Below are 26,388 nucleotides of genomic sequence, written 5' to 3'. Positions count from 1 at the left end.
CAATTGCATCCACATGGGAGTTAAAGACAGGAGTGCTCATTTTTAGGCGAAGGTGGAGGGAAAAGGAGAGAGAAGGGAGGAGAATGGGAATGGGGAGGAGAGGGAGGGAGGAGAAGGAGGGAGCTACTGACATTAGCTTTTGTTTATATAGCCCAGTCAATAGARGGAAAAACATAAAGGAAGATTAGACCAAAGTTACGTGCATGGATACCAGACACATTAATAGTTTCTATAATGCTATTTATTCAAATTATAGATGGTGCATCAAGTTTATGGACAGCATTTCTGACTACAGCACTTCTGATTACAGTACAGATACAGTGCTTAGGCCTGGTGTATATCAAGCCATATTAAAAATCGCTCTCATACATAACACCAGCAGCTTTAAAGATTCTTGAAATAATTGAAAGTGGCTCAGTGGAAATTTGGACAGGCAGTACAGTTCAAAATTTAAATATTCATGGTTCTATTTAAAGTAGCTGCATGTGTTACTTTTTAATGTGTAATTTAGTTAATTATACATTGCAGACAGCACACATTTTATGACAGACTGTTGTGGGTAGCACTTATTTTACACATGGGTTTTAGTGAAATCTGAGGGAATTCATTGACAGCTCTACCCAGTTAGTGAGAACTGATACATTTGAGATAAAAAGATTAAGTATGATGAATCAAATAATATCCATGGGTAATAGTCACAGAATAACTCAACAAATACTAAAGGACTTGAAACAGGCATGGTTTCATAAGTCTTATAAACCGTATGTTAGGATGCTTAGTCCATTAGAGCCAGTGCTTTTTTGCTTTTTCTACATTCATTTGCAATTAAGTAAATCCCTTCCAGTCGCAAGCTTCTAGCAGATTCCTGGTACATCCATTAATCTCTGAATCCAGTCATGCTGTATTAGAAAGTGAATAATTACCGTACCTGGAAAATTAATGGGGTAGTTGCAGATGAAAAATTCAAACTCTTAGCCATGTGGATTTCAGGGTTGTATTTTGACATAAAGCCTTTGATGATAACCGTTTTTGCAGTTCCTTGCTCACCAATTAGTAGGACTGCCTAGACAAAGCCAACATCAAAATAAAATTACACGTGAGAGCTGTGTATATTGCCAAAGCCTCACCAATCCCATTTATCTTTCAAGGAGATATGAACCTAAAAAAGTTATGTAAAATGAACTCTCAACAAGAGAGGGGAGAGGGCACAAAAAGCTGGAAGCAAGGAGTATTTGGGAGTTCAAAGTATATTTACATTAATATTGTTGCTGGAGTCACCATTATAGTTTTACAGCATAAAAATTCAGTTCTTTCTTTTCAGTGGAAGTTCTTTCTTTTCAGTGATGTCATATTTTACTTCTAATTCAATAATTTGATCGTGCATTTACTTAGCATAATTCTTATGTGAAATATAGAAGAATTACCTTGCCCTGTTTTGCAATGGTTTCGATAAGGAAATCTGTTCTCACATTGTCAACATTTGGCACAAGAATGGAGCCATACTCTGGAGTGCCGCTGCTAGGATATATGTACTCTTCAACTCGTGTATTCCAGTGCATCCATTTGCCTAATAAGGGAGAAAAGAACTTAATGTTTTCTAAATACAAGGCATCTTCACGTGTCTTATTCTCCATCAAGCCAACTTAACTGTCAGATCCTCTGTCTCATTCATAACAATCCCACTCTATAAATTCAGACCAAGAATATCTAAGAGGCTTACTCCTCCTATTCCCCTGAGAAAACCAGTATGGCCCATTGTCCCTGATGCTTCCCAAAACTATGACAAGAGCAAGAATTTATGGCATGTCTATTTTTGTTCATTGGACAACTCCTAGACACAAAGTCCATGTTGCTTTCTGTAACCATTTATCCAGGTTATGATTTCTCAGAAGAAACAGGCAAAAGCTTTATCCAAAATCAACAGTAAGGTGAAATTGTGAAACAGAACCTGCCAGTGGACACAACAGGAGGTAAGCTACGCAAAGCTGCTTTTGTACTAGTTCTTTAAAAGRCACACAATTTTAAAATAACTTCTAAATTTTACCATACAGCACCCAGATGAGTTACTAACCATCAGATGCCACGTAATAATCAAACATGGTATCTTCACTGCCTTCGGGAATACAGGGAAGATCAAGCTTTCTTGTTGCATGATTTCGAAGCCAGTGCTCCATCTTGTATCTGTCTTCCAGTTCTAGTATTGCTCCCACACTCCACATAAGAGAGAAGATGTAGAGCCTTTCCAAGTAATTTGGAGTCAATTCCCCTCCTTGCTCCTGAAGTATTAAATTAGGTTTTACTTTCAATAGCCCAATATTAATAGGGAAAATTCTATTTGATAATCACCAGTGACTTTGCGTAAAAAGTTTTTAGTTTAAATTTACTGTAGTCTTAGTTGATGTCAAGTCCGACATTCTTGCCCATCATTGAACAACCAAAACTGAATGCACACATATTAATTTGTTTTCAGTTGACATTGTTTAAGCCAAATTCAGGCAACAATTCCCCATGGAAAGAATAAAATAGTGMAGAAAGTTAAGCTCACAGAATAGGCAGCAATGAACTCCAGACAAGCTGAGAACAATGCTCAGCTCAGCTAAGTGCTGAGATGATATTTCTTACTGAGATGTGTTTCTTATTTGTCTGGGGGGAGGGAGGGTTTCTCATGTGTTTAATCTCTATTCCCTTTGATGGACAGTAGTAACGATTATAGTTGAGCAGGCAGAAAGTCAAGACGAAAGCACCAGTGCAGAAGGAAACTGCTACTTGGGAAAGTGAATCAACATGGCATCTACTTCATTATCTATTATAAAATAGCACGTAAGAAACAATGATGACGTTAAGTCCTTTGCATATCTTTGATTTTGATCTAGTAAGTAAGGAAGAACAGCAACGCTTTTGAATGTGTTCTCTGAAGAATAGACTGAATCAGTATCAAGTAGACCACAGAATACAGAAAGCTACCCTGAAAATGTCAGTTTTAATCATCCATTACAGCATTAATCAGTTTAAATTCCATCTTATAACCTAATAACAGTGCCTCAAATAAAAAAGAAGAAAATGGAAGGAAAACTGCTGTCTGATGTATGCCACATGTCAGTTCTTACCACCAAAACAAAATGTGAAAGAGGACATATCCTACTACTATTTTCTGAAGAAAAAGAAGGTATTTCCCACTAACTTGAATCTTCTTTTATATTCCAAGACATCAAAGAATCCTCTCTCTTCTCTATGTACCTTTGTAACTTACAATTAGTTTAATTAGATTAAATAAATATAAAAAATATGCACTGTTTTACCTTGGGTGGGATAAGACCTTGGAGCATATTAATGCTCTGCATGACCACAAAGGCTTCCAGCATCTCAGTCTTGTATTGCAGAGACTGAATACTGAAGCGATACAAGTCTGGGAATGAAGACGTGTACAACTGACGCAGAACTTCAGCTTCTTGGATGGAACGCTTTTTCAAAAATCCCTGTTAAAAAGCATGGTGAGAAAATAAGTTTAATTGCCAATACAAGCCTCAATAAATTCAGCTCTGTTAATTCAAGCCGCTTGGCAAGCATGGATAATTGATTTCTTATTTAGGGGCTCAGAAGATCAAACTCTTTACCTAGATATGGATAATGCCCATTGTAGGTTAAGCATAGATATTGAAGAACAAAAGCATTCAAAGTTTTCAGCAGCACAAAAATATTCTTTAAAATAATACATTTAATCATGGCAGCTGTTTAAAGGTTTACATCAACTCTGCAAAGAAAGGATATCATAAGAATTGAACACAGGTTTGATTTATTCTGCAAAATGTCAATGTTTGGACTGGACACAGTCCTGAGCAACGTGCTGAAGTCAATCCTGCTTTGAACGGGGAGAGTTGGGAAGGTGTGATCAGRTGATCACCAGAGGTCTCTTCTGAACTGAAATATTCTGTAATTCTGTGGAAAGCTTTTTCCACACCATCTTCATGGTCTTTGAAACTTAAACTTGTAGTGTCCAAAGCAAACAGACTCCTGGGATGATTATATATATGTAGATATATGAAAAAGCTCCCTGGAAAAGTGTACATGGAAAACAAAGTGCTAAAGATTAAATGGCAGAACTACTTAAGAACTTCACCAGTAGAAAATAYTCGAATAAATAGATAAGCTGATAAAATGTTGCTGTTTATCAGGAGCCTGATGAATAATGGATCAAGCATCTTTGATCACTTCCCTTGTAAAAGCTGTTTAAGAAGCGTGTTAGACAGGAATATCAATCTTACAAAAAGTATCAGATCTTTTTCAATTAATTTTAAATTTGTTTATGACTTGGTATGGTATCCCAATAAGCTACTATATTCAGGTATTTATAAATTGTAATGACAGAAGAGACAAATATATATGGTATATTCCTGAGCTAGTCTTATAAGCTTCCAATTATTTTTCAAAATTCTTCTGAATTATCAACCAAAACTATATTTCCTTCAGTACTTTAGGATTAGGAAATAAAGAAAGAAAATTCCATTTAATTCTGCTATGAAAATAAGTAAATCCACYAGTGAGCAATGCAAGATTAATATCTGTTCTGACCTGCTGGAATATATAGTTTATTACACTATAGAACAGACTTAAAGGGAGAGGTACTGAAAAAGCCATGAAGATATTTATTTTATGAATTAAAAAAAGAAAAAAGCCATTGGCTCAAATGATAAGTTGCTATGTTGGAAAGGAGGGAAGGCGGAAGGGTTGTTTGATGGCTGAAATGAATTTAATTAGTTTTATGGCATCCCAGAGTGAAAAGCAATGTTTCATGTTTTTCTTTTCACTGTTGTAGCCACCACAGATTTAAACCTGAGATCATTATGGATAAAGTGAAACTACTTTTGTGCAACACTTATTTCAACACATCTAAATTTAATTGCCATTTCACTCCGAAGTAACAGGATGAATTGTGTCTTATAAAGCAAAACAAAACCCTTATTTTCTTTGGGTTTTTTTGTTGTCTTTTCGGCTGAATCTATAGCTTGATTTAAACTGAAACATTCAACARGTCATTATCTGCAAACAGGGAGAGAATAGCAATGCAAGAATGCAGAGAGTTAACAGTCTAACATCAATAGGTTCTATGCAGTGTTGTAAGTACAGAAAATAATAACTTAAATGTAATTTCTCAGGACCGTCTGTCCTAGATGCATAATATATACTTACATTTTCCAAATATCCTTATTAACAACAACAGAAAAAAAGTAAAGCCTTTGTGTTGACTGCGTGTATCTGCCTTGGTAAATGTACAATAAYGGTCAAATGATTAGGAAACTTATTAAAACTTTTTTTTTTTCCAGGGAGAATGTATGCATTTTGGACTTCTCAAAGAAACTTATCAAATGAATTAGTGATGATTCTTGAGTGTTGCTAAGTAGCTGTGATTAAAGAGCAAGTTCCATATTATTTAATATCATGATAAAAGGGAAAAGCTCTAGGCAATACTAAAGAAATATAGTGACACTTTAGCAAAGCAGGAACATAAAGAGCAGAAAAATATTGTTTTCATAACTACAGAGGAAGACATATTCCACAGAAACATGAACATTTCTGGAAATATTATTATATAATATATAAATTATATATAATATAATATATATAATATATATTATAAATAATTTGCTCTTAATTAAACATTGAAAAGTAATGTGAAAATTTGTCTCAGGAACTAATTCACACTTCATCTGACATGGAAATCGTAGAATCTATCCTCTGACTACAGAGTATTCAGTCAAGCCACACCTGCACGAGGCTAATGAACCAGACTTGATCAAAACCACAGATTCACCAACTGAATAGCTGGATTATGACATAAATATTGGTTTTTGATCTACTTTGGCTGAGAAATATCCATGTGTAGTATCAACGCCACTACACATAAACAGTGGGCCCACTTGGCATGTGAAAGACCCGTACATGCTATATTCCTTTCAGAAAACCACTATATACTGAGAATTTATTTGCAAGTAGCTTGCTTGGGTATGTTATTAGAGAATTTTAGTGAGGAATCAGACGTGTTGTAGTTGGTAGATTATCTTCCAGTATGTTTCAGCCTATTTCAGTAGATTTGCAAACTTGTTCTTGCTGCATTTGAATCAGCTAAGCAGCCACATTAAAAATAAATAATAGTAATAAAAATGGCAGTACACACTCTCTCTCTGGAGTCCACTCTGCACTGAGAGATATGCTCTCCAATCTGCTAAGGATAATTGCTCAAGGCAGTGTCAGACCATGCCCTGTGGCATGCCAACTTTTCCTGAAATACCAAAATATCAGGCATTTATGGACAAGGAATTTGTTTAAAAACAAGCAAACTAAAAAGACTTCCAAGCTTAAGAAATTTTAGGATTAAGATAAGTAAATAAGTAAAAGTACAAGAGACTTCCTTAATTATTAACGCTTGAAAATTAGTATGAAGCCAACTATATTTTCATCTAGTTAGTTAAGCAAACCTCTGTCAAAATAAGCCTTAAATCATATTTTCACACATATTCTATGTGGATTGGAAAATGAAACGAATGAATAAGACAGTAAAACATTTATTTTAAAAGTGATAGCACATCAGTTAATGTGATACTTTCTAGAAAACAGGACAATAAAATCCAGTCTGTAAACTCATAGGAAGCCCTGAAGATCTGGGTTTTTTGTGTCTGCACACAGGTGGTAATTATGATACAATGGACTTGACAATGTTTTAATTTCAGAAACAGGAAGACTAAATTATTTCAAGCTTAAAATTAAAGTTTAAGGCTCAAATAAAGGAATGTTAATTTGGAACAATACAGATAACACAGGTGTATTACCTGAGTTTTCAAGAGAACCTAATAAAGTATTTCTCCCCATGACCAAGAGAATCAGAATCTTAGACACAAAAAGGGTTTTATTTTTGATATTTATGAGACATTCCATATTTTGTTGGCAATGTTTTGCTTTGATGAAATAACATCAATAAGAGTGACTAGACAAAACCAAAATAAAGAGAAATTTATATTTATTTTAATTTAAATAAAGAAATAAAAAGTTTTAATCCTGAGGGGACTAATTCCAGGATAAATTTCTAAGGCATTATAAGACTTAAGAAAGAAAAGAAATACAGACTTAATTAGAAACCAACTATTTTCTTACTGGTATTTTGTCCTCTATTTTCTTAAAAGGGAAAAAAAATTGTAGTTAAATGCTGAAAGCTTTATCAGAAGATATTATTAGAGAAAGTTAGATTCTTGGGAGCTCTTGTACTTCATTTTAGCCATCATTTACTACACAAAAAGAGTTGTACTATGCCCAAGTTTTTAAATGTATCATTACCAGCACTCAATCAAGATATGGATTTATTTTTGTTGGTTTTTGGCCTCATGGATGATGAAGTCTGCAAGAAAAAACTAACTTTATAAATTACTTTGAAATTTAAATCTGTTATATGCTGCTTTTCCCTCCAAAATACACTGTTTCTTACACCAGTCTATGAACAGAGAGAAAAAGTAAYCTCTGTTTGCTTCTAGAAAGACTAACAGGCAACTTACCACAGAAGAACATCAATTTAAAAATTACACTCCTTGATGTTTCATTGACTTTATTTCTGTTTTTAAATCCTAGCTACAGTAAAGTTTGTGAAACATCAAGAACTCCTTTATTTTCTTGAGGTTTGCTAGATTTCTGAATTCACCTACTTATTCTTTCTTCCTTGGTCTGAAGCTGCATTAACAGCTTCACATATTGCTATATTGAGAGCTAAGTCATTCTTCAACTGTCAAAAATTCCTTGAATTACAAATTTGTCTAAAAGTGAAATATCCAAGTTTTTAAGAGTGTAATGTATTGACTATCCTTCTAGAAGATTACATTATTCAATACTAAGCTCTAAGTTTATACTGTGTAAAAGCTACTTCATAGTGACAGCCACAAAATTTGGGTTCTAAAGTAACAGAAATGAAGTGCTGAAGATAACTGATTAAAAAAATCAATACATAAACAAACAAAATAATCACTTAGCTATTGTACCTCAAGAATAGGGCTCCAGGTGAGAACTGATGAACTCATGAATACCATCCCATTCCTTGAGACTGTTGCTGGAGAAGCATTATCAATATTATGAGGTTCAAAGACTATTTTACAATTTGGTGCCATAGGTATACGATCTCCATTTGCTAGTGTTAGAGTTCTGTTATCATCCAGGACAGAATTAAGGTTCTCAATCCAAATAGCATCAACAGGACCATCAAGAACTATCCAGATGTGGTCACCTACAATCCAAAAAAATCTGATTAGAAGGCCTATAAAATAAGTTTTAGTTTCTTTAAATGACAAGTTTCTTCTCTCTTCAACCACATTTTGAACTAATTCTGAATTCATGCTCACAGCTAGAGTCTCAGCTTTTAATACAATTACCATTTGCATGACTCAATTTCAATTAAGTACTTCATTTTGTCACCTTATCACAATAATTATCCATAGCTCAGAACGTAAAATGTCATCAGCATAAGTCATCAGTTTGTAATAGTCTGAAGCAGTTTTATGAATTCAGTCTTCAACTCAATAATAATTTAGTTTTTTTCATCTTACATAAAGCAACATTAAAAAAGGAAATATTGGTCTATTTAAAATCACCATTCATCTCTTTCTAAAGCATTTGAGCCAATATACTAAGATTAAATGAAAGGAACACTTGAAAAGCATCTCAGATAGCATACTCACTTTCACAAATGAAAGAGGTCCATTAGGAACAGATTCTTATTGTTTATTCCCCTRTTTATAAACCTAATCCAGCTTTCTTTGAAGTCTTCCCAGCACTTTCCATTTATTACTGGATATGCATCCTAATGCCTGCCTTTGCCTCCTAAGAGGGAACAGCTTTAAATTTATCCAATAGCCACAACCTAGCTAAGTCTTGCTGGCACGTCACAGCCTAGCTATCCCTTCAGTCAGGGATGGCCCCACTCTCACCTGTGAGCTACTGTCAGAGAGGGTCCTTGCTCTCTAGGCCTAGGTGGCTTCCTTTGTTGTTAAGCATGAACCAAGAAAGGTTCGGGTTGAGAAACCTTCTCATGTCTACCAGCCAAATACTTTTACATTTGGAGATTTTTCATAGCTACAATGCAGGCACCTCTGGTAGGAGGTGGTCTGGAGTTCTCTCCATGAAAATGCATTAAAGTGTTGCAAGAAGAGCATCTGACTGAGAGCACCATGTGAGGGTGCTAATTTGCATTTCCCATTGGTGGAGAAAGGAAAGTCAACAGCTAATGATATGCTACATTCTCAAGGGTGCTACAATTCTACATTTAAAACAAAGTGAACAAAAATTGAATCAAAAAGTATTTTCTATTTTCAGATATCTGTATTCCTGAAGACTAAAAATTATTGTCTAAAAATTGACTGTGCAACAAATGTCAAAATTTTCTTTTTTTCTTTCTTCCCCTTTCATTCTTCATTCCCCCCCCCTTTTTTTAAAACTTTAGGCCTCAAGGCCTAATAAAAAGGCCACATACTGATCTTCAGATAAAACTATCACGGTTTTTCCTTTAATTAATATAGCAGTCTAAGAATATGCCTGGGTCATTTTAGGCAGAAACTGGTTGCCTAAACAGGAGTACCTCGTGCTATAATATACACAGGGCTCACAGCTATGCAGATATGACATAGCTTTTAGAGGAGATTCACATCCTTCTGGAACAGCACCTGGAGACAAGGTGGAATGCCAAATAGGACCAAAAGTTATATCATATACCAGCACTGGGGGAATTGATTCTTACCTTTTGCTTGTCTTCCATGCAAGCGTCTATCACTTCAAAGAGAAGGACGAACAAACTCAGTAAAACAGTATGTGCTACACTTCAGTTTGAACACAAAGCATTTAGAACAGACTTGCTAAACACAATAGACTAAAGTCCTTTCGGCTATATTCCAGTATTTCCATGTTTTTTTAATAAAAAATAGAAATTGTGTTTGAGAGATGCCTTATAGTTTCTTTTGTTTTGAGGGGACTTGTTTTTTGTTATACCTTTCTTGGCTCTTAAAGTTTTTCTCCAGAGTGTTGAAAATATTCCATCCGTCCAATCATTCGTTGCCACATCAAGACGACCAAACATTTGCGATGCAGTTATAGCTTTAGGGTTCATTCTCATTTCACGATGTGGCTGTCCACAGTCTRTGAAGTTAGATCACCAGTCAGTTTCAGTAATTCCGCTTAGTAGTCAGAGTGTTTCAACAAATTCAGAAACATTAAACCCAAATGTGTAGTTTAACCCCCATTTGCTGTTATGAGAAATCATGTGTTTACTTGGAAAATTCATCTCTTTCTATGCATCAGCATTTGTTAATTGAGTCATCAAGATTTAAAGTAGAACAGAGTTCTGAAAGTTGTGAAACAATTTGCATTTCAGGGGCTCATCAAGAACAGAAGAGCAGCAAGATGAAATTTATTCAAGGTTTAGTTTAATACTGTGAAGGCTTATTGTACAACAGAGTCTTAAAATCTTTAGTCTGGATGCACTTTTTTAAAGCTCAACAACAGAATACCAGATAGATGTTCCACAAGATTGACCGACTGTATTTTTCTTCTGGGCATTTGCATACATCTTAGAATAGGCAAAGCAAATGACACCAGTGTAATCTGTGAAATCTCTTCTTGGTCAGCTAAATTCTGTCTAGCTATAACTTCATTATACAACCTTTATAATTTCTTCATTTATAAAGTTTGAAAATTGCTTCATTGAACATCTTTAGAAAAGCCAAGCTTAATATTTAATCACAAGCTAATTACATGCTGAAGAAAACAGAGCTAAAAATTTGGCTTATGTTAAAATTTTAAGTATAATCTAGTGTATAAAACAGAAGAATGGCAAATTATGAAGTTCTRCATTTCATGAGGTTATGCTAGAAGATCAGCTTGACAAATGTAATGCAGCTTCTTTGTCTTAGTAGTAGCTCATAACTCAATATCAGAGAAATATGGGAAAACTGTCTAATGAAACTATCTGCTCATTCTGCCTTTTTCTAAATGAAATAGTCATTTATGCTAGACATTAGAGCTTTCAGTGCTTCTTAAGTGCGCTAAGGCACTGCATGAAACAGGCAAGACTGGGTGAACAATTTTTTCCAGCAGATAACAATTTCTGGAAAATTACATAAGCCACCTACCCAAGCTCATGAAAAGGGATGAACAAGGTCCCTTCAGAAAAAATGCTTTTCTTCTACAAGTATGTTTGATATGATCAAACAGAAGTTCTTCCACTCATGTGCTTGTTTAGAAGTGTGGATGACAAAAAGCCACGTTTTTATAGTATTCAGGCAGAATACAAAATACATTGTACAACTTTGTCACTGCCTAACCAGGAACAATTTCCTTACAGCAACAATAGCAGAAACAGTTATTTCATACTGCAGATAAAGACCTTGTCTTGTGAATTATGTTCAAAAAGGCCTAAGTACTTATGATGAGGGATGCTCTCAGTATTACCTTAGATGAACTTATGAAGTGCTTTAACCATTTGCCCCCGCTGCCTACCCAGACTCAACACCTTTTTCTCAGTATTTCTAGGATAAAAATTTTTGATGCAATTACCAGAACATGGAAAATAGGATAAGTATTATACAGGCCCTCTCTCTGAGGCACTAAATATCTGACATTTTAGATTCTTTTATAATGGAAAAGCTTCTAAAARATACTATCATAACAGCATTTAGCATCACAATACACCAAAATTCATTCTTCTAGTCTTTGCAGCAAAGTAATTGCTGCTTTCTGAGAAGAAACACAGCAGAATTCTGTAACATTTTACAATACAAATGCTCACATACCTGTCATGGATTTCATCAAAGTGTGGATGCAAACAGTTTTTCCTGCACCACTAGGCCCTAAGGTCATCAATCCATGCCTTACTCTCTGGGTTTCAAAAAGCTGGATGACTTTCAGTTTCCAAGGAGGATGACAAACAAGGCCAGCTTCCTCCACCTATGGAGAGTGACAGAAGTCCAGACCAGCACTACTTTTGTGCATGAGATATTTTGATATTTCAGTCTAAATCTGTCTTTAGCAAAAGACTACACTCTTAGTAAAAGCTTTTGTGTATATTAGAAAACTATTCGGAAAAATAAAGGTTATTTTCAATTCATATTTGTATTTAGGCTAATAAACTAAGACAAACAACCATTTTTTCCTCTCACTCTCATTTCAAGTGTTAGAATCTCATTTTAAGTACAAGCCAAGAATTTTAAAAGTACTCTTGCTAGCAATTTCTTTCATAGCTAGAGTTTTTAATTACCTCTGAGAACAGTTGGCTTTTGTTATTATTATTATTATTATGACATGTTTCTGATGATAAAGTTCCTTAAATGCCTGCAATAGTTCTTCTAGAAACCATTTTGTTGAGTATTTCTCAGTATACAGGCAAACCTTTGAATAACTTAATACCTTCCTTCTCAGAAGAGGCCTGGTATTTTAAAATCAAGTACTACAAGATCATCTCCTGCTTTTCACTAGTTACTGGCTTAATAAAGCTGTCTCACCATAACGATATTGCTGTTGCTGCTGAAAGTGACTCGGCTGGAAGTGAACAGACGTATTTAGCTAGTAGAGAAATGCTAGAACTATTTCTTCAGCATTTGGAGCATACTACATGTATGATTGAGTCTAAAGATTTTCTAAAAACTCAAGATCATGTTAGGAAAGTGAAACTCTCAAAAGAATTCCATTTTGAAAAAAAATGCACAAACGTTACCCATAAAAAGAGAGCTAGCCTTTTACTGATAAAAATAAAACTTAAGTTTGATAATTAGAATCATATCAGTAGAATCATAGAGTGTATATATTTTAGGAAACTATATTCACTAAATTTTTTGACTTAATGTTCGTGCCATGATGACCCTATGAAATTGCCTCTCAGAAATCAACAGCTAATTTTTGAAACCATATATCATAAACTATATATATATACATATATATATTGTTCTTYTGTGACATCAGACATTAAAAAGAACCTGTTTCTGTAYGTAGGTTAGCAACTTGCCATATTACTCATATATCATACCTCAAGTCAGCTCAACTTACTCATCCCACTCTACAATGAAGCCAAGAATGCAAGACAGCACAAAAAAATCATCAACAGCAACCTTCAGATGCATGTTGCCACCAGCTCTTCATCACAACGAGGAACACTCTTGAAGCAATGGACTTTGCAGAGTCCAGTAAAGATATCAGATGCAACATAAAAAAATAATCAAAGTAGCCTAAGCATTTTAAGTCTTCAATAATGCTGCAACATGGGTTCACATTACACCGTACTTAAAGACAAGCGATAAAAGGCTTAATACTTTGTTCCTAAAAGAGTTCAGACTTTCCATGGCTGGCTTCACAGATAACCAACAGTAGAGTTATGTTATGAAACAAAGATTTCTTTTAATTTACTAGGAAATAACACTTTAAAACATGATATTCAGGTTCTGTATAGTTTCTCCTAATGGAAGCTTAATTTACACAAGTCCTTTTTTTTCCTTTTTTTTTAATAAAAAACTTCAAGTGTATAAATTACAGAAAGCAATACAGTTTTATACACATTAGCTAATGATTCAAGTCTTCCTTGCTAGGGAAGTCATAAATACAAGTAAATGGAAAAGCCACGTAGTCAAAATTCTTCTACTATTTTTACTATATTCATGTTGATACTTTTCAAGCTTTTTATTTCTCTGTTTAACTATTACTTCTCTGTTTAACTATTATTTCCCTGTGTAACTATTAGATAACTTTCTGAGGAATTATTGAGAACTGGAGGGAAAAAATGGAGAAAAGTCTAAAATAGAGCTGATCACTTGAATGTATACATACTTCATTAACCCTCTATATCCCATTTATGTTCTTAAGTAAGCCCTATTGAAATTGTCCAAGAGATCCAGTGGGAAATGAAATAGAGAAAATGATGTGTTAGGAAAACCTTTTTCAAAATCATGTTTTGTTAGTTTTTATACAATTATTAAATCCTGGATCAGGAAGGCAAAGGTATATACACGCATTCTTCAAATTAGTCACCACAAGTGATCCACTGGGAAGCCACAAGCCACCACCAGCAGCAGTTCAGGGACATACTTGAGAATAAGGCTAATAAAAACATACCAATGGTAGCAACTTATGGCAAGACATATTTTTCCTCTAAATAGCAAATATATCAGCTGGATAGATAAGATATAAATTATTTTCCTAGATTTCTCATCTTGCTGGTTATGACACAGCAGTACAGATCAAGAGAGGCATTACCTGTCTGTCAATGGCAGCTTCTAGTTCAGGATAGCCTACTTTATCAAGCTGGATGCCTGGAAATAGATCTTCAATTAGACTCAGAAATAAGGGTTCATCTTCATCAATCTAGTGGGGAAAAATAGACAAGTAACATACTATTCATAACTATTTCATTGCTAAAATCTCCTGTAGTAAATTCAGTCTGTATATTGGTGGTTTATTTTCAACAAACTTGATTATTGGAAGCATTACATGATCTCCTTTTGCTGAATTCTGCTAGAATGTTCAATGCCTGTAAAGTTAACATAGCTTGTTCCTGATGTTTTTAGAGATTTATTTAGACTTATAAGAGTCAAAGACTTTCTTTTAATGTGATAGGATGAATTAAGTTTTGTTTTATTTTATTTATTTATTTATTTAAGGTGCATAAAAGAAAATAAAGGAAAGGAAGTATCACAGTAGTAGAAGAGGTTTTGTTAGCTATTGAAGACCTATGAGATGGTACTCATTACTAGAAATAACAATGTATTATTTTAAAAGTGTGTAAAAATACTGCAAGCAGAAAACTTTAGGTCAAAAATTCTAAAGACATCATTACACAGACTTCTACTTAGTCACTTACTTCTATAGGCAGCAGGAGAAATATATTTAAAAAATCTGAACAGAAAAGGCCATCAGGAGAATGAAATAAATTTCAAACCAATTTCTGTGTAAAGGACACATCCAATCTTCTACAAATCTTCTTAGCAGATTTAAATTGTGTTTCCAAAAAAGCATGTTGCCCCAAAGTACAGTTAAATAATTTTATCAGGTGCTTGGAACTTACCAGTTTAGACAAGTTCATGTCTCTTAGCACACGCATGACTATGGTAGATTCAGTATCTGTAGGATTTGCTCTTTTTGCTGCTCCTAACGTACGCAATACCGACAATATATTCCGCAAGCCAAAATCATAATGCACCTAGGCACCGTGCAATGTTGGAAAGAAAAGAAATTCCCCTAGTAAATAGGGATCAAACAATTCATATTTATCATTCAAGGTATGGATATGTATGAGTATGGTACATGTGGCACACATCTCCTAACATCCAGTAACCAGCCTTTGGCTATATAACCAGGGGCAACTTAGTTCACCACCACTGCTATCATTTATTAAACTTTAAGGTGCAACAGAAACAATAAATGTAGTAAGTTTAGATTCAAGTCTCTGAGCCAAGATGAAGTTCTCAAGGACTATCAAGAAATGAGCTATTAGGAAATCAGCTATTTTGAATCCACTGGGCACTTTGGAAACTAACTTTATCTGAGAAACACCTGAACAAGCATAGGCTGCCCAAACCAAATGCCTCTTGATTTACTCTATAGGGAAAAGTAATACATAAGCCCTTTATTTGCATTAGTCATCACCACTCATTGCAGCTAAATTTTAATAATAAGCAGTGTTTTAAATGACACTTCCATTCTTGTACACAGAATATCTAGGAGGAACTAATCCTCCAGGACAGCAGACAGCTGCACTGCTGAATTACAAATGTTATTTAGTTTACTTGGTGAACAGGAACTTGCCCCTTTTTCTCCACGTAGACATTAATAACTTGTGTTGCCATATACGGCACTTCTGTAAGATAACCTTTCCCCAAATGAAAATAATCACCTGTTTTGAGAGTTGTTCTTCACACAACTTGTAGAGTGTGAAGAATTTTCTTGCCAATACAACATTAGCAATGAAACCACAACTCGCCAATTTGACACGAATTATGATTTGGCGATCAGGAACCATCATAGCCACCGAACGGAAGTTGATCTTCAAGTTTTCAGGAAGTTCTTGCCGTCCAGCATATCCTGGATTCTGGAGAGAAGAACGAATTTGGAAACTGACTCCACTTTGCACAGAAAATCAGCAACAGAACATATAATCTGGTGCAGTTAAAAGTACCTCTTACTTTAAATTACACATAAAAATGAATTGCTAGGCATATTTACCATCATATTTCTACAGTAATTTCTGCAGTATTTTAGTAATTTTTACATCAAAGAGGCATAAAAAATGTTATTACTTGAACACTCCAGATCTACATTTCATTTGTCTTAACAAAACACTACCTCTGCTGGCTACTTCTACTTAAATGTATTCATTTTTCTGTACTTGCAGCAAAAAGTGTACTTTGAGAAGTAGAATATATATTTTAGTACACAAAAGGAATCTGACATTGAGATAACAACTTGCCTTGCAGGACTGGTTGCTAGAGTAAACCGGGTTATTTATTAATTGCAGACACTTGATGTCACTGAAAGACCCTGTAAATTATCTTTGTAATCATGTTCACTTCTCAAATTGTCAATGAGTTCTGCACATTAGGTGAATTCAGAGCTAGCTAGTACTTTTAATATACTCTAGAAATGGTTAGAAATGATTGTTATACAATCATCATTGGTATATCATATACCTCTTGAGTACTTACCATAGTAAGAAAGATGCCAAATTCAGGGTTCATTTCCACATTATCTCCATCAGTAAAAATAAAACTTTTTTTACGTTCCTTCTTACATGTCAACACAATTGCAATTTGCTGTGCAGCTACTGATAGTACTGGTAAATCAATACGATTGAACTCATCAAAGCAACCCCAGGAGCCAGACTGAGCAAGACCTTCAAAGAGAAAAATAATAAAGCATTTGATCATTATATTGTTAGTCCTTTTTTAGTGCAATTCATCAGTCAAAAATCATATTCATCTGCCTCAAGAAAGAAATGTTCCTTTTGGCAAGATGGGAAAAGGACAAGGAGAGGAGTTTAATTCTTTTTCAAACAAGAGTGTACCAAAGTGTTCCAAAAGCCCTCAGGCTTGCTCTCTAGGTCACTACAGCCCTAGATCTCTGCTCCTTCATTCAGTATTTTGGATGATTTTCCTGTTTCTCTCTTACCCCTAAAAATCCCTGCTTTAAACCTTCACAAAAGAATTCAAGCAAAGCCCCTGCCCTATTATTTATTTAGTTCCATACGAAAATCCAGAAAAAAATTAAGTCTATGAAATTAGTTGTCAACAGCTTATTTCACAGATTAACATGAACAGTAAAATTGCTTCCACCTGGAAAGAGGTGAGGGATCCAGTCCTTCTCAGATTTTTTTTTTGGGGGGGGGGCGGCTGAGGGTGGAGGGAGGGAGGGGACAGGAGGGCAAGAAGGAAGAAATCACAGTTTGCACTTACTCGTAACAATATAAGCCCTTAGAAGCTAAGTAGCAAAGGATTACCACTTGTTCTTTAATTTCACATTTGCCATCATTAACAAGTATCAATTTTTAGTGCATAATTGTCATCTCCATGTAAATATTGTGCCAATTGATGTTTTTAAACAGATATACCACCTTTCATGCACCTCTTTCAAACAACAAAAATTTTGACGTTTGTAAGAAAATACAGAAACCATATCCAATGCATTCCACCAGATCAAGAAAAAACTCACAGCTTTTTCATTTCATATTGACAGTCCTCCTTGATTAATTTAAGGGTATCAATACAGCCCTGTAAACTGTCTTATACTTTTTATGCTTTTTTACTCCTTGCAGACAGTGTTGCACTGGTATTTTATATTATTGACAAGATATTAATTAATTGTATTCATTAAAAGGCTGAAAAACAGCTGCTGCTGCTGCTGTGTTTATCTTGTTTTACAAAGATATTCTCAGAGTCTTTGTAACTTTCACATAAGCTACATCTTACCTTTGAAGATCCTCCCGAGTCCTCGGAAATCCATCTGATCTGAACAGTTGAAGACCACTACATATTTTCCAAGACACCGTCCCATGTCTTTGACAGTTTCTGTTTTTCCTGTTCCTGCAGGTCCTGTAGGAGCTCCACCCATGTTCATGCCTAAAGCTTGAGCCAAAGTGATGTAACATCTGAAAGGTAAGAGGCTACCATGACTTAGTGGACTACAGTATGCAGTTTTCTGTGTATGCCTGGTGTTCTTACTGAATATTATTTGACATGAGGAAGGCCTGATTAAAGGAAGCCAGAAAACTGCTGAAATAACTGCCTCTAATTACAATTTAAATCAGTCAGAAGGAAAAACACCTCACTCAGCCTCTGATGCAGGTAAAACTAAGGTTCACTTCCTCACATGCAAAGCAGAGGAATAGGTAATCCTCAATAATCAAGAACCTGAAAGACTACAAGAAATGAAGAAAGCAGATACAGTGACTCTGCTTAGCCTAGTTTGGTTAGCTTACTTCCTAAATCACTTTAACTACATGAGGTCTGAGCTACATAATACTTACTGTGGAGTGCAACCCTGAAACCCAGCTGTGTCTGCTTTCTTTCTTTTCATTTTTAAATTTGATCATACAGTGCATCCTATTTTCACAATTGAAATGCCTGTGTGATGCTGTAAACCATCAGCTATCAAAGGATATAAAGAAAAGTTCTAGAATTTGCTGTATGGAATAGCAAAAAAAATATATATTTTTTTAAAATCCCTTATTTTGTCACTGACAGCTTATCAAACATTCTTCATGTTATTACTTAGTTACGCAGGTAGACCTCTCTGGTAAAATCCGATTACAACTACTTCCACATCTTTCTAGAACAAAGATCTTCAGTCCTTTGCAGTGAATATAACTGTTTTTCCTTCTTTACCTCTCACTGCATACAGATACCTATCTGTACAATTTACCTCATTCTCTAGTACGTTAGGATCTTATAAAAAAGGATCATGTTCACATATACCATATACATGAAGAACTCGCAATTATGTAGTAAAGATGAAGTTATTCCATATCATATGGCATAGAAAAAAAATATTCATTAATTCCACTTTAAATCATTGATTCTGATAAGAGACTGAAGGAGGATAAGCTCTGCAGAGATCTGTTTTGCCTCTCAATAGGCTTGACTTAASCATGCTTCTAAAGGCCTAGATTTGGGGTCAAAGAATAAAGGAAAAAAAGTCAGTCTTTGTCACCTGTCCGTAAGTGGTGTTATGACAAGCCTGTCAGTACAGCCCAAGAATTCATTCTGGTATGTGAAACTCACATCAGTGATATTAATCATCATTTTATCAGCGTCGTCATTAAAATAAAATCTACACTGTTTCAGCCACTCGAAGTCTGTAGGGCTCTTGATATGCATGCAACACTAAGAAGAGGAAAGAAAAAAAAAACAAATAGTCTATCATCTCCAAACAAAAGTCTTTAAGTCTAGTTAACATTAGAACTTTCATTTCTTTTAACTGCCATTTTGAGTTTTACATTTGAGTAGGAAGAATGCAATATGATATTTTGTCTTAAACAAAAACAGGCATGAGAATAGTATGACCCTGCACACAAGCCAGAAGAAAAGGTATATTAAGGAAGTGCCATAGTGCATACATACTAGTTTACAAGTTTGACAGAGTTGGGAGAAATCCAAAGTAGAATAGCTGAGAGTTAAAACCTCTACTAAAAAAGAGGCTTCACAAGTTGCATGTAAAAGAGGGGCTTATGAGGCTTTGCAGGACTACTAGGAAGAGGAATTCTACTAGTAAGAACTGGTCCTATAATAAAAAGCTGTGTGTACCTGCTCACTTTTTAACCCAGCAATGGGTTAAAATTCAGCAATTCTTTTCTTGAGCAGCTTAATTTCAGAACCAGGTCCAGAGTGTTTTTTACACTTTCTAAGTGTAAAAAAAAGTATACTATTTTTTAACTGTGATTGTTTAGGTAGCAAATACCTTCATTTTCCTAATTTTAGCATCCTATGGCAGCATGATAAGGTGTGAAGTGAATAAATAAATACCTAAGTAATAATTAGGTACGCTATAGAAATTAAAATAGAGGTTATAGCAGCAGCAAACAACTGCAAGCTTTATCCTGTACTGTAACACTACATTCATTTGAGTTATTCCTTGAGATTCAGAGTTTAGTCCATAGAAAGCACTTTTACTTGCATCACACAATATATGTGGGAAAAAAAAAGGTCCCTAATTGATCATAGTGAGGCATCTAACTTAAATAGGCCAGCAGAAAGCATTATAAAATTATTGTAGTGCCTGTGAGGCAAAAAAGAAATAAAGAAACACTGAATTACTTAAAGAGAAGTTATGACATTGATTGCAATGAGTTTTTCTATAATACTCCTAGTCACATAATCATTACAGTCCTGAAATTAAATGCTTAGTTTAAGAGGCAGGAGTTCATAGGTCATACCAACATTTTCTTCATGTCTTTTCACACTGTTTTATGTGACTACCTCTTCATATCCRTTGTGAATTTTTCAGCACTTACCAGACCGTCAAAGATGTCCCTCTGATGCACATGGATAGTGATTAATGTCTCATATTTAACTCGTTCCACTGCATTAAGGTCTTTTGTGGTCGTATCTATCAGCATATTGAGTAGATCCAGGAAAAATTGGTTTGTCTTTTGCATAATTTTTTTATCATACCTAGCATTAGTCAAAGCTTCTTCTGAGTCTCGTGTCCAAATCATCTGAATCCCCAACAACCCAACCTTAGGAAACAAGAAATATTAAGCATCATAATATTGTTTCTTTCATCTAGGATGTACATTCATAGACATGGCAAACCTAAAGAAATGGTTCTACCCATATTTGCATAAAATAATTTTTTCAGGCACCCATACAGTCATTGAACCCATGCACTTATTTTGTGTCCCAATCACATTCCTAAATACATAGTTAAGTCCAAACTTTGGTCTTGCAGATACTGCCTCTGAGGCACTGCTGATACAACTGTTCAATACAATTACAATATAGAATTAAGAATCAGTCAGTGAGTAATTGACACTTCAATTCAGATTCTTTCTTTCAATAATTCATGAACTCTATTTCCTTTACAACAACATTGCTGATCATGAATGAAGAAATTTTGAGCAGGAGAATAATTTTCCCTCAGTCCTACTCCCTCCRCTCCAACCTTCTGCAATAAACTTTTTCTGAATACATAAACATAGACAATCTTACTGCTTTTCCTACAATAGTCAGGCTTGTAAAGAAATAGGGTTAAATCTGCTGCATTAATTTATTGCATTTGGCAATTTTTTGAACAAGAACTTCAAAATATGTTTTGATATTTAAGTGGAACTTAAAAGACTGAGTTGATTAAGATAAAGCTAAGTGTCAGTTTTGCATTTATAATGCTAGATGCAATTTTGATTGCGAAGACAAGAAAATCCATCAATATGTTATACATTTGTGAGCAAGTCTTCACTAATTTAATAATGATTTTACCTGGGCTGGGAAAGTAGAAAGAAATTCAGTCAATTGGAAGCCAGTTTCCTGGATATTCATGGCTGCCTGGCAAATAACATAATGCAGTGATGACTGAGATTCCTTCAACAGAGAATTGAGCCAAACTTCCACATTACCTTCAGCCATTACAGGTCTACTCAGCTCTATAGTCTCACCCTCTCGTGAACTAATTGACAATATACGATCATATACCTAATAAAAACAAAGAAAGAACAGTTTGTGATTTAAAGATTTAGCACTGCAGTGAAAAATTGTCATATTTCTACCATAACTGCATGATTTTCCTACCATTATTCCATTAAATTCTTTTATGTAACTAGTAAATGATACCAATCTGCTAAGCAAGACATAAAATCAATTAAAACATTATTCTTGGTCCAGAAAGGCTTTAGAATGYTGGTATCAGCTGAGCAATTAGATAAAGCCCATTACACTGAAAATTCTTAAATTTCACCTCAGTTTCCGTAGTGGCATCCACTGTCCAGCAACAATAAAGGACACTCTTTCCTATTAGTGGTGGCTTAATGCTCTACCAAAAGTTCTGGCCTTAAAATAAAATTTTTTTTAAAAAAAAAATGGAAACACAGAAGTTAAGGAATATGTTCAAGCAAAGAAATTTCAAATGCATGAGGAGATAAAGAATGTCTAAGAAAAACATTAAATATATATCCATAGGAAACATCTTTGTTGCAACCTACTGTTGTTGTAAAAGGTATAAAAAATTCGTTCTTCAACAACTTGTTTGAAAGAACATAAAGGGTGGCTCAGAAATGGATGAGAGACCAGATGCCAGATTTTTTTCTTACAATTAAGAAAATTGATGACTAAGTGTATATACAGGCAATCTGAACGAACAAATACGTTCATAAAAAAACAGAGGCTCATCTGAGAGGACACAAGCCTATATTAAGCCACAAAATTCCTTAGTGGGTTTTTTGTTTTTGTTTTCTTGAAACCCAAGCACCAGTGTAAATTTTTAGTTTACTTTGCTATTTTTCATAATGTTTTCCTATTAAGGAAATGAGGATATGAAATCATACCTTACAGGAAGAAAACATACACAGCATCAAGTAAGCGATGAGCTTTGTAAAACAATCAGATGCACCATGCACCCAGGAAACTTTCTATTTAACAAGTATCATGCATTGTTTAACAATCTGAAATAATACTGAGGTTGGGACAGCACACACCTTCTCATGGAATTTGACTGTTTTAATATTGTCAAAGACATTCAGCAGATGAGCCTGTATAGTGTGAGAATCTGATGCCTGGCCAAGAATTTCTAAGAGAGCTGGATCTGACACAAAGAAGAATCGTGGAAATAGGAGGCGTTTTTTCTCCAGGTACCTGCATTTAAAATAAATTGAAGGTAGAAGGGGAGGAGATAGGAAGTGAATTAGGTTAATTTATGCATTCTCTCTTTCTTTAGGTTGAGATTTCTCACAATATATTGATGCAATTTTCATCAGTGGTAATCATAATAATTCTTATCCACCATACCTTTACATTAAGCATCTGCTTTAAAGCTACTTTTCTAGCATCAGGAGTCATTTCACTGAAAGCTATTGTTATTTGATGGAACGTAATCATCACTCAAAAGAAACTAAACTGAAATAAAGCATTTTTATATTTTGTCAGTTACTTGCCTTTCAGATCCTCCATACTGAACTCACCCCAGAGATGTAGGAAGGGTTGGAATAGGATATATGGATCTAGACTACTTGCTGACTTGAAACTAGGCTGAACCAGTTTTAGTTTCAACAGAGGTAGACAGTGAGAGCTTAGTCAAACATCAAATACTTATCAGTGAGTGCTAGCAAGTTTTCTGGAGGGGTAACATCATCTGGAACATATTTACTCAGTTCAGCTGAATGCAGAAGGGAATAAGAACACGATATTTGCAAAGTCCACAGGAGAGTATGTAAACAATTTTTCTTTGTGTAGTTACACAATTCACAGCCATCTGCCCAAAATAGTGCTCTTGCCCTATAGTAGTCTTACCCTGTGAGTGATTTCTGACAAATTTCAAGTTGCTCTAGTAAATGTGGTAGTAATTGTCCCATGATTTCATCTCCAACACAGCACTGAACAACATTAGGTATTTCATGGGCTCGGGTCATGATCCTCACCCAGGATTTATCAATGTTAGAGAAACGCTTTGCTTCCTGTTGAAACATGGGGATAAAAATGGAGGGGGAAGGGACGGAGAAAGAGGGAAGACCGAAAAGGCACTTGCTTACAGAATCAGCAATCTTCTCACCAGAAATCACTAGTGTCCAAACACTAAGGATTTTTCAGCTTAGAGAAATACAAATCTTTCAGCCTAAACAATATAGTTTATTTTCTACCTCACTGTCAAGCCCAATAAGCACTTTTTCCCCTCCATCATTTACTATGTTTGAATGATATGCTCCAAATTTGAATATTTTTTGTAAAAATGAAAGATGATTTTTGCTTCAAAAAGCAGTGCAGGAAAGCTTAAGACAAGGATTCCTAGCAAAATTTTAGGTATTAATAGGTTAGTAAGATGTGACACTTATGCAGGCATTGATTAATATTTTAACAACTTCAACATTAAAAGATCAGCTGGATCACTAATTTTAATTCTTCTAATAGTATACTTCTTCTGGCATTGTTTTCCTAATATGTTAGCAAGTCTAATTTTGTACCAAAACAATGAAGCTTATGTTACTGCCTTAATGATACCATCAGAGTTCAGTTTTACTTTTAAAATCTAGGAAATCTAGCTGAAAAAAAGTTTGAAAACCTTTGGAAGCTGCTTGGCTATGTCACCACCAACAAAAACAGCTTCTAAGTAAATCCACAAGTTCTGCACAGTCAGCCAGTTCTCAATGATGTCTGTTGTGTTGGAAAGATAGTGCACCCATTTTTGAATCTGTGTCTTGAATGGTGTGTTGTATCTAAAATAAAAAAGACACTTGCTTTATTTCAGGAAGAAAACAATTTTTTGAAAGCCAGTACAAACTTCAAAACATTATTCATAAGAAGGAGGAATAATTTTGCTACTTTCAACTTTGTGAAGTGAAGGAATACAAATCCACACTTGACTCAATTCAGTGTAAACTAGATTAGCTCCAACTTGCTGCTTGAACATATGGTGTCTAGCACAGGTCTAATCCAACAGGAGATGAACAGGAGCAAGATTTAAATTTCACTCTGAAGTAATGCAGTTTCAGAAAGGGACAACATCTTGAAAGCTGCAAGACTCCCAGTGACTAGGTCTTTATCAGCTGAATGCTTGCTTTTGAACATCTGCCTGACAATCATGTTTTGTGTTCCTTATTATATCTGGGGGTTTTGATGAACAAAAATGGACAAACTGAAGTTCCTTTTAACTGTGATCTTTTGTGTCTTCAGCAATGGGCTCTGAAAGAGAGGTGGTGACCTAGCTCTGAGGGCAGAGTAGCAGTGCCTGTGATGCCACTAGGACTCCTACCATAACTGGGCAGTTCCATGCAATTGTCCCTTTCACACTCATTAGCACTATCTTGCTCCAAGGAAATCATCAAGGTAATTAGTCAGGAAGTCAGAACTGCATCCACTTTCTTTCAAAAGAGCTTAAGGCAGTAATATAGACAACAAGAATCAGACCATGAACAGCTCAAGGACAAGCAAGCTATTCATTTTGACTGACCTAAATGTTTATTTTCCTTCTTTGTGGAAGACAGCTTTGCTCAGTAAACCAAAGCCTACAGGATTTATATCCTCCCTTTCCTCTTACCTGTTACTCATGAGAGAACCAAGAATCATCAAGCTGTCTTCCATGCTAGCAATTGTTTCTGATGTGCTTTCTCCTCTTAAGAGAAGYTCCCCACGGGTTTTAAAGTTTGCGAAGATAAATGTTTTGTTGTCCCATTCAGCTATCACTTGTTTTAACTTCTGCTCAATGTCTCTCTCCTTCACAGCACTTATGCAGATATCCTTTTAAATAAACAGCACATTAAAACAAGCTATTAACAGTTCAAGCCTCTGGTATCCAAAACTAACGAGTATTTCCATTAACCCTAGTTAGCAATTAACAATTATTTATTGAGTGGAAAGATCTACAGACAAATGAACATTATAGCTAATAACCCATATCCCACATCACAATATGGCCAACAGTGGTGAGCATAAAAGGATAACAGAGTGATTACATTTCATACCCTTAATACTGCAGAGCAAATCGCCCTGAAAAATTAATTCCTGGACCAAGCTGCATGTTTTAAAGAGAGGCATTGACACCACAATATACATGCTTCATTATTTTATGCAGAAAATGGAAGTGGTGGTCCAGTCCTCTTTTTCCTTTAGAAAGATTACCATTCTGTTCTCCTTCATACTAATCTTACTCAGATACTATTCTAGTATCACATCTAGTTTCATGCATCCATTTCTGTTCCTTCCCAATACCTCTATTTCCTCTTTATATCTTAGTAGTGGAGCTTCCATGATATCCCTCAGTTTGAATGTTTCACTTTCGACATCAAAGTTATGTTCAGTGAGATCTGTAATCCGTTTCCAGTGCCGGGGCATCATTGCTTTATTTGACATACGCTCAAGCAATGGGCAACATTCACTCAAATCCTCAACAGTCTTCTTTAGGTCAAGAAAGGCCTGCCATTCCTTTAGCGCACGAGGAAGCTTATGGCATCTATGTAAAAATAATCCAAGCTTTATTAAATAGTTTCATATATTCTTACTGCTGCCCATTTACCCCCCCCATAGGGTTTTAATGAAGACCGCATATCTTCTAAATTCATACTCCCTACATTTTAAAGACTCTACATGTGATCTGATACATGAGAAAACTGGTTCCTTTCTACTTTATTATCTGATAGCTGGCAGCCCGCTTGCTCACRCTGGGCTGTGTAGTTGTATTATTCTGATACACTTT

General features: G+C 35.1%; 1 protein-coding gene across 1 annotated transcript in view; it reads right to left on the bottom strand.

Moving 5' to 3' along the window:
- DNAH5 (dynein axonemal heavy chain 5) overlaps positions 1–26,388 on the bottom strand; it is a 198,939-nt gene that overhangs the window by 59,057 nt on the left and 113,494 nt on the right. The window contains exons 30-49 of the mRNA XM_085302093.1: positions 25,905–26,145; positions 25,234–25,433; positions 24,259–24,412; positions 23,493–23,656; positions 22,682–22,838; positions 21,471–21,683; positions 20,507–20,731; positions 19,207–19,379; positions 17,967–18,145; positions 16,707–16,894; positions 15,899–16,093; positions 15,071–15,205; positions 14,263–14,370; positions 11,814–11,967; positions 10,015–10,161; positions 8,019–8,260; positions 3,300–3,476; positions 2,072–2,276; positions 1,425–1,567; positions 929–1,063 (exon numbers count right to left, since the gene is read on the bottom strand). Of these exons, the coding sequence (XP_085158219.1) occupies positions 929–1,063; positions 1,425–1,567; positions 2,072–2,276; positions 3,300–3,476; positions 8,019–8,260; positions 10,015–10,161; positions 11,814–11,967; positions 14,263–14,370; positions 15,071–15,205; positions 15,899–16,093; positions 16,707–16,894; positions 17,967–18,145; positions 19,207–19,379; positions 20,507–20,731; positions 21,471–21,683; positions 22,682–22,838; positions 23,493–23,656; positions 24,259–24,412; positions 25,234–25,433; positions 25,905–26,145 (3,535 nt within the window). The remainder of the gene's footprint in view (positions 1–928; positions 1,064–1,424; positions 1,568–2,071; positions 2,277–3,299; positions 3,477–8,018; positions 8,261–10,014; positions 10,162–11,813; positions 11,968–14,262; positions 14,371–15,070; positions 15,206–15,898; positions 16,094–16,706; positions 16,895–17,966; positions 18,146–19,206; positions 19,380–20,506; positions 20,732–21,470; positions 21,684–22,681; positions 22,839–23,492; positions 23,657–24,258; positions 24,413–25,233; positions 25,434–25,904; positions 26,146–26,388) is intronic.

This window comes from Rhea americana, unplaced genomic scaffold (genome assembly GCF_003343005.1).
Source record: "Rhea americana isolate MKP2758 unplaced genomic scaffold, rheAme1 scaffold_185, whole genome shotgun sequence".
Taxonomy (NCBI): Eukaryota; Metazoa; Chordata; class Aves; order Rheiformes; family Rheidae; genus Rhea; species Rhea americana.
The sequence above is the reverse complement of the archived record's forward strand: the minus strand, read 5'-3'. Positions and strand labels throughout refer to the sequence as shown.